This window comes from Mirounga leonina, unplaced genomic scaffold, assembly GCF_011800145.1.
Source record: "Mirounga leonina isolate KUSES-001 unplaced genomic scaffold, KU_Mleo_1.0 Mir_169, whole genome shotgun sequence".
In the NCBI taxonomy this organism is placed as follows: domain Eukaryota; kingdom Metazoa; phylum Chordata; class Mammalia; order Carnivora; family Phocidae; genus Mirounga; species Mirounga leonina.
The window spans coordinates 4,598,506-4,612,295 of NW_023270431.1; the positions used below are offsets into that span (position 1 = coordinate 4,598,506).

Here is a 13,790-nt window from a genome sequence, read left to right on the forward strand (position 1 = left end):
ATGAGTCTCATTTTCTTCCTTAAATTTAAATTATCTGTGGTAGATAAATAACTGGTATTTTCAATTAAAATATTATTAAATATTTATTTTTCTAAAACAAAAGTATACACATTCAACAAATTAACAAAAATAGTTTAATTTAATCACAATTCTATGAACTGTTACTGTAAAATATTGTGAGGCATTAAAATTAGCCACCATATATAGAGCACCTACTCTGTCAGAAATGCCTTTAAATTGGTACCATATTCCACTAACGTTGCAATGTTGAGATATTTTCCACATAGAAGAAAATTATAGATTTTACTGCTTAAGAATTATTTCAAGTTTATAAGAAGTTATATCAAAACACATCCATGTTAATGAATAATTAGTACTTTCTTTGAAGGTGCAGCTTTACAGAACAAATTATTCAGAGTTTATTCACATCTTAAACTCTACAAATATTTCATGTGTGGAGAATTTGTCTAAATCAAAATAAATCAGGAAATTAATTCAGAATGAGGTCATATGTAATGAGAAAACTTATTCATATTATTTAAATACTCCCTCTGTTTTCTATTATAGATAAACCTTCCAATACTTTGTTCATGAAACACTTTTGGACCACATTTTATGACTAAGAATTTCAAAATAAATTGTTGCATTATGTAAATATAAATAAAAATGAGTTATCCCTTTCTGTTATCTTTACCACAAAAGCAATAGCCTTACAGGAAAAATAGGTGAAGAAAATCTAATTATATGAAGATAAGAAAGAAAGATATGTATTTTTAAGGGGGCAAAGCTAAAAATCACACAATTCTAAAATCTGCAGTTTTTAAAGATGTAGATTAACAGAATAAACCTAAGACCAAAGCTGAAATGAGCAGACAGTGGCCTATGAATAATAGGCAAGGGGCATTGAACTATTCAGATAATTAAGGTTCATCTATTTATTTTTTCCTAATTATATCTCAATCTGACCTCAGGGTCCAGTCAGGTTCCCTTGACAAGCTATTAGATTTGTTTTCAGATATTCCAAGGGAGCATCAGGGGTTTCTGAAAGCATCAGAGGACAATGTCAATATCAAGAACCAATAGAATCTATCATAGCCGAATTATGTCGCAAGATCCAGGAAACATGATACTGACTAGAGTGTTGAAATAGTCAGCAAGTGGGATTAGATGCTTGGACTGAATAATCCCTAGATTTTACCCAAACATCCCAGGAGAAGATGAGCATATCCTAAGCAGAACCAGCAATCTTCTGAAAACTAATCCTGAGCCAAAATTTTGTAAAGCAGAAACCTCAATATTTATCTCAGCTAGAAATGAAATTAAACAGCAAGAACATAAGCCATGGGCCAGGAAATCCCTTGTGCTTATTTTTTTCATACCTTTGCAGATTGTATATGGACCCATGATAAAAAAAAAATACTTTTGCTTTTATCTCCATAGATTCATTAGGGAAAAAATTAAAGCCAATGAGAACTCACACCTGTTTCAGCCACCAACCATGAGGTGATTGTCTGAGAAACTGAATAAGTCATTTGTGGTGACTATATAGTTCCTAAGTGACAAAGTTTTGATTGAATACTGTTGTGGGGGAAGATACCTAAAACACCTAAATCTGTTCATTTATTCAAACATTCAGTCTTCATTCTTATTAACTGAACAAGTATTTTTCAAGCACTTACTATGGTGCTTGGCTCTGGAAATACAACTGGGAACAAGAAAGTAATAGTCCTCCTTACAGAAAATCAAGAGGCAGTTTGCCAAAGTAAGCAAGCAATGGAATTAAATAATGATAACTGCAATGACAGAAGACCATCAATCCTGGACTGGGAAATCTTTCTAGAAGAGTTGACAGGTAATGTAAACCCTGTGATGTGAATGTTGGAGACCATGACCCAGGCAAAATATGTTTCCATGTGTGATGGGGGTTAGAGTGGGACAATGAGATTTGTCATCAGAGGTGTTGGATGTAGACTGAAGATCACATCTAATGTCCCAGACATAAAAGTGTGTGTGGCTTCTCTGTGGGAATGAAATTCTTCATTCTGGCTGCATCCCAGTTTGATATGAGTGGATAATATTTAATCTGACATGGAAAATAAAAGCTAGGCACAAATGGGCTTGAATACCCCTTCTGTGGCACTTCAAGAGTTTGGACTTTTGAGATCAGTGGGCAGCCCTGGAAAGGTTTACCATCAGGGAATGTCATGATCCTGTTCACATTCTAGAGTAATCACTCTGGCTGCAGCAGCATGGACTGTCTTCCAGCAGGCAAGGCTAAAGTCAGAAAGACCAATTTGAGGGCAGTAGCAACATAGTAATTGTAGGAGTGATGTAGCGAATGTAGTAACATAGATGACGGTTGCAGCTCAGTCACTATTACAGTGACTAAAATTGGCTGTGGATGTGGCCAACAATAAGAAATAATTACTGTACTTTCTTCTTTCAGAGTTTAAAAGCTGGATTATTTCCCTGCTTGGCCAATTATCAGCTATTTAATGGTCTTCTAACGGGTTTCCACATTCATCTACTCTAGCCACTCCTTCCACACCGAAAACAGAGTTACGTTAAAAAATATAAAAAAGGAATTGTTTTCCCATAACTATATGGTCAATTAATCCTCGACAAAGCAGGAAAGAATATCCAATGGGAAAAAGACAGTCTTTTCAACAAAAGGTGTTGGGAAAACTGGACAGCAACATGAAAAGAATGAAACTGGGCCACTTTCTTACATCAAACAAAAAAATAAATTCAAAATGGATTAAAGATCTAAATGTGAGACCTGAAACCATAAAAATCCTAGAGGAGAACAAAGGCAGTAACCTCTTTGACATCAGCTGTAGCAACTTCTTTCTAGGTATGTCTCCTGAGGCAAGGGAAACAAAAGCAAAAATGAACTATTGGGACTCCAAAAAAAAATAAAAAGCTTCTGCAAAGCAAAGGAAAGAATCAACAAAACTGAAAGGCAACCTGTGGAATAGGAGAAAATATTTGCAAATGGCATATCTCATAAAAGGTTAGTACCCAAAATATATAAAGAACTTACAACACTCAAAAAAAAAAAAGAAAAAGAACTTATAAAACTCAACACCTAAAAAATGAATAATCCAATTTAAAAATGGGCAGAAGACAGGAACAGACATTTTTCCAAAGAAGATATCCAGATGTCCAACAGACACTTGAAAAGATGCTCAAAATCACTTATCATCAGGGACATACAAATCAAAAGTACAATGAGATATCACCTCACACCAGTCAGAATTGCTAAAATTAACACAGGAAACAACAGGTGTTGGTGAGGATGTGGAGAAGCAGGAACCCTCTTACACTGCTGGTGGGGATGCAAACTGGTGCAGTCACTGTGGAAAACAGTGTGGAGGTGCCTCAGAAAGTTCAAAAATAGAATTACCCTACAATCCTACAATGGCACTACTAGCTACTTACCCAAAGTATACAAAAATACTAATTCGAAGTGCAACATGCACCCCGATGTTTATAGCAGCATTATCAATAATAACCAAATTGTGGAAAGAACCCAAATGTCCATCAAATGATGAATGGATAAAGTGTTGGTATCTATATAAAATGGAATATTACTCAGCCACGAGAAAAATGAAATCTTGTCATTTGCAATGAAGTGGATGAAGCTAGAGAATATTATGCTAAGCGAAATAAGTCAGTCAGAGAAAGACAATGCCGTATGATTTCACTCATATGTGGAATTTAAGAAACAAAACAGATGAACATATGAAAAAAAGAGAGAAAGAGAGAGAGAGGCAAACCAGGAAACAGACTCTAAACTACAGAGAACAAACTGAGGGTTACTGGAGGGGAGGTGGGAAGGGGGATGGGTTAAGTGGGGGATGGGTTAAGAAGGGCACTAGTAGTGATGAGCACTGGGTGTTGTAAATGATGAACACTAAATTCTACACCTGAGACGAATACTACACTGTATGTTAACCAGCTGGAATTTAAATAAAAACTTGAAGAAAAAAAAACTGATGAAATAAATTGAAGATGACACAAATAAAAAGATATTAGATATTAATAAATTAGAAGAAACAATGTTGTTAAAATGTCCATACTATCCAAAGCAATCTACAGATTTAATGCAATTCCTATCAGAATACCAACAACATTTTTCAAAGAACCAGAATAAATAATGCTAAAATTTGCATGGAACCACAAAAGACCCCAAATAGCTAAAGCAATCTTGAGAAAGAGGAACTGGAGTTATCTCAATCCCAGATTTCATAATATACTACAAAGCTGTAGTAATCAAAACAGTATGGAACTAGCACAAAAATAGATCAATGCGACGGAATAGAGAGCTCAAAAATAAACCCACTGTTACATAGTTAATTCATCTATAATAAAGGAGGCAAGAGTATACAATGAATAAAAGACCGTCTCTTCAACAAATGGCAAATGGTGCTGGGAAAACTAGACAGCTACATGCAAAAATATGAAACTGGACCACTTTCTTACACCATACACAAAAATAAAATGGAGTAAAGATCTAAATGTGAGACCTGAAGCCATAAGACTCCTAGAAGAAACCATAGGCAGTAATTTCTTTGACAGTGGCAGCAGAAATATTTTTCTAGATATGTCTCCTCAAGCAAGGGAAACAAAAGCAAAAATAAACTATTGGGACTACACCAAAATAAAAATCTTTTGTATGGTGAAGAAAAACATCAGCAAATGACAAGGCAACCTACTTGCAAATTATATATCCAATAAGGGGTTAATAGCCAAAATATATAAAGAACTTATACAACTGAACACACACACACACACACACACACACACCAGATAGAAAGAGAGAGAGATAAAACAGGCAGAGGACTATTTAAATATGATTTAAAAAAATAGGCAGAGGAACTGAATAGACATTTTCTCAAAGATGACATACAAATAGCCTACAGACACATGAAAATATGCTCAACATCACTAATTACCAGGGAAATGCAAATCAAAACCACAATGAGATATCACCTGACAACTGTCAGAATGTCTAGAAACAAAAATACAAGAACTAATAAGGGCTGGCCAGGACGTGGAGAGAAAGGAACTTTCATGCACTATTGGTGGGAATGCAAATTGGTGCAGCCACTGTGGAAAACAGTATGGAAGTTCCTCAAAAAATTAAAAATAGAATTACCATATGATCCAATAATTCCACTACTGGGTATTTATTCAAAGAAAATAAAAACACTAACTCAAAAATATATGCACTCATATGTTTATTGCATCATTATTTATAAGATATGGAAGCAACCCAAGTGTCCATCCACTGATGAATGGATAAAGAAGATGTGAGATATATACATATATACATATATCTTGTAAAATATATATGCACATACACAATGGACTATTACTTAGCCATTAAAAAAAGAATGCGATCTTGCCATTTGCAACAACATGGATGGACCTAGAGGGTATAATGCTATGTGAATAAGTCAGAGTAAGACAAATACCATATGATTTAATTAATATGTGGAATTTAGGAAATAAATAAACAAGGGGAAAAAAAGAGTAACAAAAAACAGACTCTAACTCAAAGAGTAAAATGGTGCTTGCCAGAGGGGAGGTAGTGGGAGATGGGTGAAATAGATGAAGGATATTAAGAAAAAATAATCGTAATAATAAAGCATAATTTCTTTTTTTTATTTAAATTCAATTAGCCAACATATAGTTCATCATTAGTTTCAAATGTAGTGTTCAGTGATTCTTCAGTTGCGTATAACACCCAGTGCTCATCACATCCTGTGCCCTCCTTAATGCCCAACACCTAGTTACCCCATCCCCCCACCCACCTCCCCTTCTGCAAGGGGTTTGTCTCATGGTTTGTCTCCCTCTTTGTTTCTTCCCATTCAGTTTTCCCTCCCTTCCCCGGTGGTCTTCCATGCTATTCCTTATGCTCCACATATGAGTGAAACCATATGATAATTGTCTTTCTCTGATCGACTTATTTCACTTAGCATAATACCCTCCAGTTCCATCCATGTCAATGTAAATGGTAGGTATTCATCCTTTTTGATGGCTGAGTAATATTCCATTGTATATATGGACCACATCTTTTTTTTTTTTTAAAGATTTTATTTATTTATTTGACAGAGAAAGACACAGCGAGAGAGGGAACACAAACGGGGAGTGGGAGAGGGAGAAGCAGACTCCCCGCCGAGCAGGGAGCCCGATGCGGGACTCGATCCCGGGACTCCAGGATCACGACCTGAGCCGAAGGCAGTCGCTTAACCAACTGAGCCACCCAGGCGCCCGGACCACATCTTCTTTATCCATTCATCTGTTGAAGGGCATCTCGCTCCTTCCACAGTTTGGCTATTGTGGACACCGCTGCTATGAACATCGGGGTGCAGGTGCCCCTTCATTTCACTACATCTGTATCTTTGGGGTAAATACCCAGTAGTGCAATTGCTGGGTTGTAGGGTAGCAATAAAGCATAATTTCTATTTAATTAAGTAATAATTCACTAGAATATTTTATTTCTGAACATATACCCAACATTATTGCCAACATGTATAGGGGTTTATATATAGTATATTGTATATTTGTATATAATATAAATTTACATATATTATACATAATACAAATATAATTTATATGTTATACATAATATAAATATATAATGTAAAAACATATGTACACACAGAGATATATGAACTTACATATACATAAGGCTTGAGTTAAGACACATATATAGAATACTCAATGTAAGAACTCATAAGCAAACAATCTTTAAAAACATGCCTGAAATATGTATAAATTACAATACAGCCCCTTTGAAGAGAGCAGTTGTTACCATGGTTATACCAGAAGTCAGGTGACAGGCAAGAAAAAGAGGGCATCAGTGAACAAGGGGACCCTGTGCCAAGCGTCACAGGGTGGGGGGGGCAGTAAACTAGAAGACAGGAGGATGAGCTATACTCCTTCTATTTGTTAGAATTTGGAGGGGCGCCTGGGTGGCTCAGTTGGTTAAGTGACTGCCTTCAGCTCAGGTCATGATCCCAGAGTCCTGGGATCGAGTCCCACATCGGGCTCCCTGCTGAGCAGGGAGACTGCTTCTCCCTCTGACCCTCCCCCCTCTCATGCTCTCTCTATCTCATTCTCTCTCTCAAATAAATAAATAAAATCTTTAAAAAAATAAAAGAATTTGGTTACTTATTTAGAATTCACATTAATATAAATATAAGAAAATGAACTGTGCAAATTGTCCAGGGACTATATTATTATTATCAAAGTTAGTTTAATTTGAAGTGAGTTGCAGAAATAATAAGGAAATTTGTATTAGCACTGTGTGGTTATTTCCTGTTCTGAATACTTCCTGAGGAACAATGTACAAAGACACCGAGGCATCTCAGTGTGTTTTTTTAAAGATTAGAACTGTACCTGAGAAAAACGAACAAACAAAAAACAGAAATAAGTTGTCATTCTAAAATAGCATATTTGAATGTTTCTAATAATTCTATGAATTGATTTGCAATGTCATGGAATTTTCATTGGTAATACACCTTTGTAAATGTAATCATGTGCACACTATTAAATAGTCATATAACCAGCCTAAATCACCCAGATATATTCAACTTATTACCTGTCCCTATTAGAATAAATGCATGGTTTCCGCCCACACTTTAAAAAACCTTAATGATTTATTAATAAATAGAAAAATATGGAAAAATTAACATAATCATCTGAATCATCCTAGTTAAAAAAAAGTCACTTTTTTACCTGGTATACTGAGTGGATAGATGAAATATCATTAACTACTATAACATGTGATGATTTGGGAAAGCTGTGTTGAAGTTTGCCTTTGCAGAGTCAATTAGGTAAATGAGCCTTTCCACAAATTAATACTGTAAATAAGTGAATTGTGGCCTGCATGAGTTAAGGGCAGATATTGTTCCCATATATTTATAAACCCAATTGGGAAAGAATAATTTTGTAGATTTAAGGAATATACTATTATAAAAATATATTATTATATTAATATATTGCCTATACAAATATTATTACATATTATAATGCATTATTAAAAAACAATTACATTTACTAAGAAATATCTCATTCAATTGCCCTATCTTTACTACTTTATTGTATTTGAATGTACTAGTATTATACAGAATCTAATGAAATGTCAGGGCCCTGAAAATAAATGGTAGTCATTACTGCTCATCTTTTAATTTTCAAGGTCAGAGATTCATTGTCAAATTGGTACCTAATAAACATAAATTAATTTCTCTAAATTTAATTAATTTAAATAATTGCTTCATGGGTAGAACTAACCAGTTCGTATAAGCAAAGTTGAATTTTACATGCCCATGCATGAAGTTCTAAATCCTGATTTCCACCGCCATCCTCCTTTGTCATCCTTCTATGCACTTTCATCTACCTACCTATTTACTGAGCTATCTGCGTAGCTCCAGCTTCCTAACTATAAATCATTTCTATCATTAGTCCCATTCCACTGAGAGAAAACTCTAACAAAGGTGTTAAGTAACTTGATTAATGGCACACAGCAAATAGTAGGAAAGCTAAGGGTGAAGCTCAAAAATGTCCACCTTCAAATCCATTGTCTCAGTCACTGTACTGGATTGCCACCACAGGTTCTCTGACCTAGACGTCCCCAAACCATTCCCCAATGCGCTGACCAACTTCTATCCCCCATTCTCGCTCAGCATATTACACACACCCCGAGGTCCATCACTTACAGCAGCCTTTTGAATTTTTACAAATTCTTCATATCTTCTTAAAACGAGATAACATTCACTATGCCTTTTCCAATTCTTCTCAATATAAATCTTTTTGTATGATTCTCAACCATGGGATCTATTCCCCTGCTGGGTCATTTGTCATTATCTGCCATCTTCTTCTTTTTTTTTTTTTTTTTTTTTTGATAAGTACTCTCTCCCCGACTAACTTGTGAGCTCTTTGATAAGAACCAACTTGCTATTTTTTTAAATCCACCAAAATTTGTTATAGTTTGCTGAAGAATTGAAAACAAAGAATAAGCTATCAATTTTCTTCAGTTTGAAGACTAATTTTCACTGTATACATATTTTCAAGATTAAAACTTTCTTCTCCTAACAAGTTTTCACCAAAAAATGTTTTAAACAGCAAATTATATGGTATCTAGATTAAAATGCAAATATCTTTAATAAAGTCTAGGCCTGGGAAGCAGAGGGGAAGGAGAATCCACATATACACTGTGATAACTGGCAAAACAGAGCAGAGGCAAGGGTTATGTTTGCAAAGAGGTCTAGAAGGTCTCCAGAGGGAAAATAGGAAAGGGAGATTTAGATTTGATTCTCAGGTCCCAGGATGCCAGGTTTAGATATCACGAGTCGGGGGCATAGGGGATTGAAGCTCCTTTATTGTCATGAGTAAAAAATGAGTTCACTGGAGCAGAAAAGACTCAGTGGGCATGAGTTGATTTTGGGAGAAGAATAATTTTAGGTTAAACTTGTTTTATCTTTCTATCCAAGTCTGAGACAACTGGACATAAGTTTCTCAAAAATAAGAGCTATATGGAACTGAAAAAAATGGATAAATATAAATGCTATAACATTAAGAATATTACTTAAAAAATCAAGAACTTCCATTTCCATTATAGGAAGCCCAAGCATAGTACTAGGAAGCATGGAAATGAAACCTGTTTGTTTTAGTGAGAGAAACATGATTCGTGACAAAGGTAGGAAGATCACTACCAGTAATTATGAAAGAGGTCATAACTCTGTGAAAACAAAATAAATGTCCCATGATTGGGCCACATAAAGGGAACATGGAGCAGAGCTTGGCAGTGACATAATGAAAGAAATTGATGCCCACAGGTTACAGAGGTTAATATCAAAACCTGCTAAAGAGAACCTATCAGAAACCTAGCTCCCTGTCAGAAAATGGGAGAAGCTAGGAGAAGAAGTTGGAATCCCATTCTGCTTGGCACAACTTGGACAAAGAGTTAGACGAAGGGTATGTCTGCAATTGTTATTCTTGTAATCATACCTTCCTCATGGCTCCTCTGGCTAATGTAAAAGCATGTGCTACACAGCATAAAATAAACATTAAAAGTGAAAGATTATGATGTCACTATTAAGTTATTAATTTTTAAAGTATTCTTTCAATGATTAAAAAACTGTTAGCTGATCTAAGCTACAAATCTGGTTAAAAAAAAAAATCAGCAGGAGGGTTCTCTGTTGTGCTGTGACTTCTGAGAACTTCATGCATAAACTCCCAGCCCAACAGGCTTTTTGAAAACATGCCTCTCCACAGGAATGCCCCGGTGTGTCCACAATGTGAACAGCTCACACTGACCAAGACTCAACCATCTTTTCAGTTTGGGCCTGAATTTGTTATATCATCTCTTCTCTTACCCCTTCCTAGCCTCCTCAGATTTAGGGTCATCTCCCAAACAGCCTTAAAAAAATAGTACCACCACCAAAAAAAAATAGTACTACCTGTCTCTTTTTCTAGAGCTCATCTCATTGGGCAGAGAAAGCCAAAAATTTCATCGTGGGTGAATATTGTGCCCAAATGCTAACAAGCAGGTCTAATGTGATTATAAAGATCTTAAAGTGCACACATCAATCCTCAGATGAGCTGACTCATTTCCCACTGCACACTAGCATCCACCCCTCTCCTGTGTACCTGCTTGGTTAATGATTTCTCCCTGTTACACTATAAATTCCACAAAGTAACCCTGCAGCATTTTCTTTGTAAAATAAATCATTATCTTTTGTCAGAGGAGTGCATAATTACAACAAAATAACGGTTCAAAACTGCTTACAATTGGCTTTTTACATTTGACGTCTGCAGAATAGAATAATTGCCTAAAGACAATGTATAACCTTGATTTAAATGACTTACTACGCACACTTTGCATATATGCGGTGAAAATAATCTTCACTCAAAACAGTTTCCCCTGCTGACAAATGATTTCGTTTAGGTTGAAAACAGTATACATTTATAATCCCCTTGTCTGTTTTATAACTTTGTGTATCTTGCATCCACTCCCTTTCACCTCGTTGCCCTACTTTGTAATCCAAGAGATCGTTTTTCATCTATGTTCACTTTTTAAAATAAAATTCAGTGCAAGTCTGAGGAAAAATAAAGAAGTAAATCATACAAATAGGATAGAGAAAATGAAAGGAAGAATAGTATTCATGTTCTTTCGCTCCCTCTACATGTACGTACCCTTAATGTTATTGTGATCGCTACACGGAAGGGTAAGCAGTAGCATAAGCTGCTACCAGATATCACTTCATGTCCTGTAGACCATCAGATGACCTAATCCAATTAGGAGAACTCCAGTTTGCCTCCGTTTCTTTCATAACAGGCAATAATATTTCTCTGAATGTTGAAGGTTTTGTAGGGCATTTGGGGGGAGTTACAAGCAATCTTGTAGAGGGGTAGATTCATTGTATACTTTCACGTCTCCTATCCTAAGTGTTGTCAGATGAATGATCAAAATGAATTGGAAACCAAATAGAATGTTGGGAGAGAAAAATGTCTTACTCCTCTTAAATGAGAACACCATTAAAACAGGAAAAGGAAATGTTTGTAAGAGAGAGGCCAGACCAATAAGGCTTCAAAATACTTGAGAACGCCTATCATGCGTTTTGATATTACTAGCTGCCTTTCTTTTAGTAAAATGCAGACTCCAACCATCATTAAGTTGTATTTAAAGCTTTGCAGATGGTGGTCAATATTAATAGATGGTTACTTGTATCAAGCTGTTGGAAAGTCCAAAGTAAAAATTGCTCAATGATGGGATATAAGTAGAGAGGAAGGTTCCAAATGGTTTGAAAACTTTGACATATGGAGAAGAAAAGCAAAAGAACTAAGGATCAGAAATAGAGGGCAAAAGCAGCTGGTCCCCAGGCAGTGCATCTGGGCCCTTTTTAGAAAAAACATACTGATATTAATATCAGCTGAGCTTTCTAGCATTGGAGGAAGTGGCTGTGCCTGATCAGAGTATCCTTGCCAGAGCAGAGGTTTTTAAATAGGACTCAGTGAATGCCTGTCTATCTCCACAGGGTTCTACAAGGTCTGTATGAGACGTTTTTAAGAAATGCATTGCTTTAAAAAATAGATAAGACAAGCATATTCTGGGTGATTTAATCCTTTTATCATAGAATGAAATACAATGAGGTACTTCAAAGCTGGCATTTCAATGTCATTGGATACAATTGGATCCAAATGTCTACTCACCATTCATCTATTCCATCAGATATAGATACACACACACACACACACATACATATATATATGTGTATAGGCATGTACACACACAAAGTCTCTGCTACATGCCAGACACTAACTGAAGACTGAGCATACAGGAGTAACAGACAAAATTTCTGTTTCCATAGCCCTTCTATATCCCATGATAATATATGGGCTAGAACAAATCCTATCCAGAGAATTAAAGAGGGTGGTGTGATAAGAGAGCATGCCTGAGTATAGACTCCTGATAAAGAGTTCTGCAAACTCTTCTATTAGGAGATGTTATTTAAGGGAACCACCATCTTCCAGTAATTCACCAAAATGACGAACACAAAGGAAAGGGGAAAGGTACCCGCTATATGTTCTCTAGACATTTTAGAAAACATGGAGTTGTTCCTTTGGCCACATACATGAGAATCCATAAGAAAGTTGATATTGTGGACATCAAGGGAATGGGCACTGTTCAAAAAGGAATGCCCCACAAATGTTACCATGGCAAAACTGGAAGAGTCTACAATGTTACTCAGCATGCTGTTGGCATTGTTGTAAACAAACAAGTTAAGGGCAAGATTCTTGCCAAGAGAATTAATGAACGCATTGAGCATATTAAACACTCAAAGAGTCGAGACAGCTTCCTGAAGCATGTGAAGGAAAATGATCAGAAAAAGAAGGAAGCCAAAGAGAAAGGTCCTTGGGTTCAACTGAAGTGCCAGCCTGCCCCACCCAGAGAAGCACACTTTGTGAGAACTAATGGAAAGGAGCCCGAATTGCTGGAACCCATTCCCTATGAATTCATGGCATGATAAATGTAAAGAAAACAAAAGACCTCAAGACTGTAAAAATGTTTCTCTTAATTGAGTAGAAGTGTGGTGTCCTTTCCCCCAAAAAAATATTTAAAGCAAACTTCGTGTCCTAAAAAAAAAAAAAGGAGATGTTATTTAAAGTGAAACATACATAATAAAAAGGAGAACACCAAATAATAAAAAAGAGTTAAGAGAAACCCAGGCAGATGAGTTGGCAGGAGGACCATCAACACCAACAGAGAGGAACCAAGAAAGCACGCAGTGGCTAACTTGGTGACTGAGTGTTGATATTACATCAGTGAACAGGGACCAGGTCATGAGGGCTCTGTGGTCCAGGACAGAGTTTCTGAATTCTTCAAATTGCAATAAAAAGAAATGTACATTTTTAAGCTCCAATATTGCTATTTAAAAGATAGTTCTGACTCCTAAGTGGATAATGGATTATGGCGAGGTTAACAAAGATTTAGTTAGGGGGCTTGTAGGAATCCATTCAAGAAAGAAGTACAGCTTATACTATGATGCCAATAGTAGATATGGAAGAAGTACATGGATTCATGTGGTAAATGTGCAAAATGAGAGGATGAAACAGTAGAGGAAGAGCAATGAGTCCCTGGTAATTCTCTGATCACATGGATAGACCATGTCCTATTTTCTGAGTGGTAGACTCAGAGGTAAGCAGTCTGATGGAGAAAGCGGTACTGGGAATAAAGAGTTATGGTTTGGGCACTTAAATTTTGAATTGCTTATTAG

The 13,790-nt window shown here is 36.0% G+C and overlaps 1 protein-coding gene across 1 annotated transcript; it reads left to right on the forward strand.

Moving 5' to 3' along the window:
- The first annotated feature begins 1,680 nt into the window (after positions 1-1,680).
- Positions 1,681-13,063, forward strand: LOC118017290 (60S ribosomal protein L21-like). The gene is made up of 2 exons (XM_035015109.1): positions 1,681-1,852; positions 12,529-13,063. Exons 1-2 carry the CDS (start codon positions 1,681-1,683, stop codon positions 13,038-13,040), a joined length of 684 nt encoding a protein of 227 aa, XP_034871000.1. The 3' UTR covers positions 13,041-13,063.
- The last annotated feature ends 727 nt before the right edge of the window (positions 13,064-13,790 follow it).